The following is a 3,390-nucleotide window of genomic DNA, read 5'->3' on the forward strand; positions in this document are numbered from 1 at the left end:
TTTCTCAAAACATTTTCTCTCCATTTAAACCCCCGACATTAGGTCCTCATTTTACATAATTACTTCTTGATAAACAGTTCTAACATACAGGAGTGTCTCTGGATATTTCCCTAGTCAACCTGAACTAACACAACACCCAACAGAAACGCCACTGCCTCCTGAGAGAGGAACGGGTGGGTGGGTGGGTGGGCAGATATCAGAGGGAGCCTGTACAGTTTACGCTTTAAGACTTAGTCAGATTTTGAGCCAGACAAATCCTGAGCCAGCAGAAAAGTCCTACCAAAGAAGAGGTCATAAACCTTCATCTAATCTTTCCTCTTTTAATATTTTTCATAATCGGTCGATTTACACACCGAGCACTCACAGGGTACAGACCACTCCCCTGGCCTCTGAATTGTGTGTTGAACTCAATCTACAGTCCCCCTGGAGCAGCACACCCCCACCATCATCTCAGCGGGCTGCTGTCTGTAATAAGCAGTCTATCGATATACTTGGGCCGAAGGCTAGTTCAATGCAGCACTGCGCCGTCCTTACCACCACCCTAATCCAAATGGTTTAAAGAGCTCTGGCCTGGTCGCTGTAGGCGACACCAAGCAAGCAGTCCCGCAGAGCTGGGGCACAGTAACTACCAGGCATGGGGGTAGTGTGAGGCCAGCCCTGACCTGGCACTTAGTGGGCAGCTGTGGACACTACACACCAGATCCTCGCTTCCCATCAGCAGTCAGAGCTTTCTTTCATGAGCAGGCTGGAAGCCATCCTTCTCTGCAGAAGGGTTTCTTCACAGCCCTATGGAAGTGCCCCAGTACCCCAGCACCCGCTTTGGGATCATCCTTTATCCAGCTACCTGGAAAAGCCTGACTAGGTGGAGAACAATTGCCTCAGCTCTTACATCAGTGTAAACACTGGCTTTGGAGGAGAGAGGAAGTTGTCATCAATCTAACATATTTCTCATGGACCCTGAATGATAATGTTACTATTTTTGATAGTTTGAAGCTGCCTCTGTAAAAAGTACTTCATTTGAAGACCACGATTCTGATGCTAAGCACCTCGCAGTGCATCAGGATTTTTATTGCGAGGCTTTGTGGTGCGATTGCCCAAGGTTGACTATGTTTACCTACCTACTGCCATCGAGTCAATCCCCCCCTCCCCCTCCCCAGTGACCCGAGAGGACAGAGTAGAGCTGTCTGTTTGGGTTTCTGAGGTTGTAAATCTTTATGGGAGTAGAAAGCCTCATCTTTCTCCAACACGTAACCCCGGAGCCGGCAGGACCCTCGCTAGCCTCTCTCCTGCCCTAGCAAACACCGTGGAGCGCTGGGACCATTGTTCTCACCGACGCAGCCACTCAGGACTGCTCCACTTCCAGCCCAGCCAGGATGTGACCCTCAGCCGGAAAGGAGACAGCAACGTGAAATGATCCGTACATGCAGAAAAGGAGGGAAGGCACTGTTTGCTGACCTGGGACATATTTAAAATTTTCAAGGTAAGATTTTCGAATCCTGTCACATTTCTTTCCTCACAGGTCACCTTCGGGGACTTCAGACTGTCAGTGTTGTTGGTCTCCTCGGCCGGAACGCGCTCAGACTCCGCTGCTCCCCGCTCGGCGTCATCCTCCTCCTCCCGCTCTGGGAAGCTCGTCCCAGCGCTGTCCAGAGAGAAGAGGCTCTCCCGGAGCTTGCAGCTCGAGTCTTCCTCGCCTCCGGCCCCACAGGTGCCACCGCCGGCCTCGGAGCTCCATTTGTCCTCAGCTCCCCCCGGGACCACAGACAACATCACCATGTGATCGCCGTCGCCTTCCAGCCTGAGCACTGCATCGGCCTCTTCTGCTGACACGTCCTGGCCCATCCGGCTTTGGGGGGACGCCTCCTCGCTCAGCAACACAGCCCCCGCCTGGAAAGAGTGGCCAGGCTGCTCCTCAGACCATGTGGGACCACTTTCCTCTGCAACCAAAAGAGGCCCAGGTGAGCACATCCTGTCCAAGTTCAAATGCACCTCAAAGAGCTACCAAACAAGCAAGGCAACAACAACATATCGCGGCCATCAAGTTTATTGATTCGGAGCGACCCTGTCGGGTGGTCTAGAACTGCCCCTTTGGGTTCCCGAGGCTATAAATCTTTATGGGAGCGGAAAGTCTCAGGGCTCCTGGTGGAATATAAGATATAGATATTTTATAAGGTCCCAAATATCCACACAGAAATTTGCGACCTTCTCTGGGAATTCAGCTTCTGGACCAGATGGAGTCACAGGGGCCAGATTAGCCTCCTTCCTGAGACAACCGAAAACACAGAGAAGAAATGAAAGAACCATCTCAGGACACTAGACTTCGGGCAACAAAGGCATCCCTCGACAATGATCCCTGAGGGAAAGGAAGCAAATGAGGTAGCCCTACTGCTGCCCCCACGACGGCTTAGGAAGTGTTCAGCCAAGGCTCAAGGAGGGAGGCCCAGGAGAGCCTGGCAGCCTTGCTGAGTGGAGGAGATGGAGCAAAGGACAGGGGGGTCGAGGAAGCTACAGTGTCCCTGACAGGAAACTAGAGAAGAGACAGGTGCAAAGAAGGGCACCAGAGATCCTCCAGCAGAGCCTTTAGCAGGGTGCTGGCCAGAGCATGCGAGAGTAACTCCTCTCGGCCAGGAAAAGCAGCATCCCAAAGGATTGGGAAGAACAGTTTCCAACACTCATACAGAGCCAGGAACATCATAATTCTTGAGGGCCAGAGAAAAATACAAGATGGGGCATGGCTCTGAAATGGACCACAGTTAATCTTAGACTAAATACACCCTGCTCTCATGTAACCACAACACCTGAAAGAGTCAACACCTTTCCAAGGAACTTAACTGTATCCCGGAACAAAGGTCGAGAATATTTACTTACAGGAGTCCCCTCTCGTCCACCAGGATCATGGCTGCCTCTACACCCAGGGTTGTCAAAAGGAGAACCAAGACGTTTATTTGATAATAAGGGCTTACCTCATTAAGTGTAACTTGACAAGCCCTGGGAGCACTGTGGGATAAGCATGGAGTTGCTAACCGCATGGTCAATGGGTCAGACCCACCAGCCATTCCACGGGAGAGAGATGAGGCTGTCTGCTCCCATAAAGACTTACAGTCTCAGCATCCCTACACAGGGTCACTCTGAGTCAGAACCTATGAGTGAGGTGCCTGCAAGCACTTATTAGTGGAACTAATGCTCTTTGTAATATTTGATCAAGCAGGGAAGAGGCTCAGTTAGCCCAAGAGGCCCCAAGGATCAAGGGCCCAAGGTCAGGAAAAGGGTCAGGGAAAGACCAGCCTGCGGGCATAAGTAAGAAGCTGTCCCAATGGAAGAACTAGCCTGAGTAATCCCTGACCCTGAATTGTAACCAATTACTCCCTAATAAACCCCCAAATCATAAAT

At 51.3% G+C, this 3,390-nt stretch overlaps 1 protein-coding gene across 1 annotated transcript in view; it reads right to left on the reverse strand.

Moving 5' to 3' along the window:
* The window catches only part of TXNDC15 (thioredoxin domain containing 15), a 12,240-nt gene that overhangs the window by 6,412 nt on the left and 2,438 nt on the right, over positions 1–3,390 (reverse strand). The window contains exon 2 of the mRNA XM_045285038.1: positions 1,328–1,937. Coding sequence (XP_045140973.1) covers positions 1,328–1,842 — 515 coding nt within the window. The 5' untranslated portion in view covers positions 1,843–1,937. The remainder of the gene's footprint in view (positions 1–1,327; positions 1,938–3,390) is intronic.

The sequence above is a fragment of the Echinops telfairi genome, unplaced genomic scaffold (assembly GCF_000313985.2).
Source record: "Echinops telfairi isolate 266 unplaced genomic scaffold, ASM31398v2 ScPeMD7_7469;HRSCAF=8507_1, whole genome shotgun sequence".
Taxonomy (NCBI): Eukaryota; Metazoa; Chordata; class Mammalia; order Afrosoricida; family Tenrecidae; genus Echinops; species Echinops telfairi.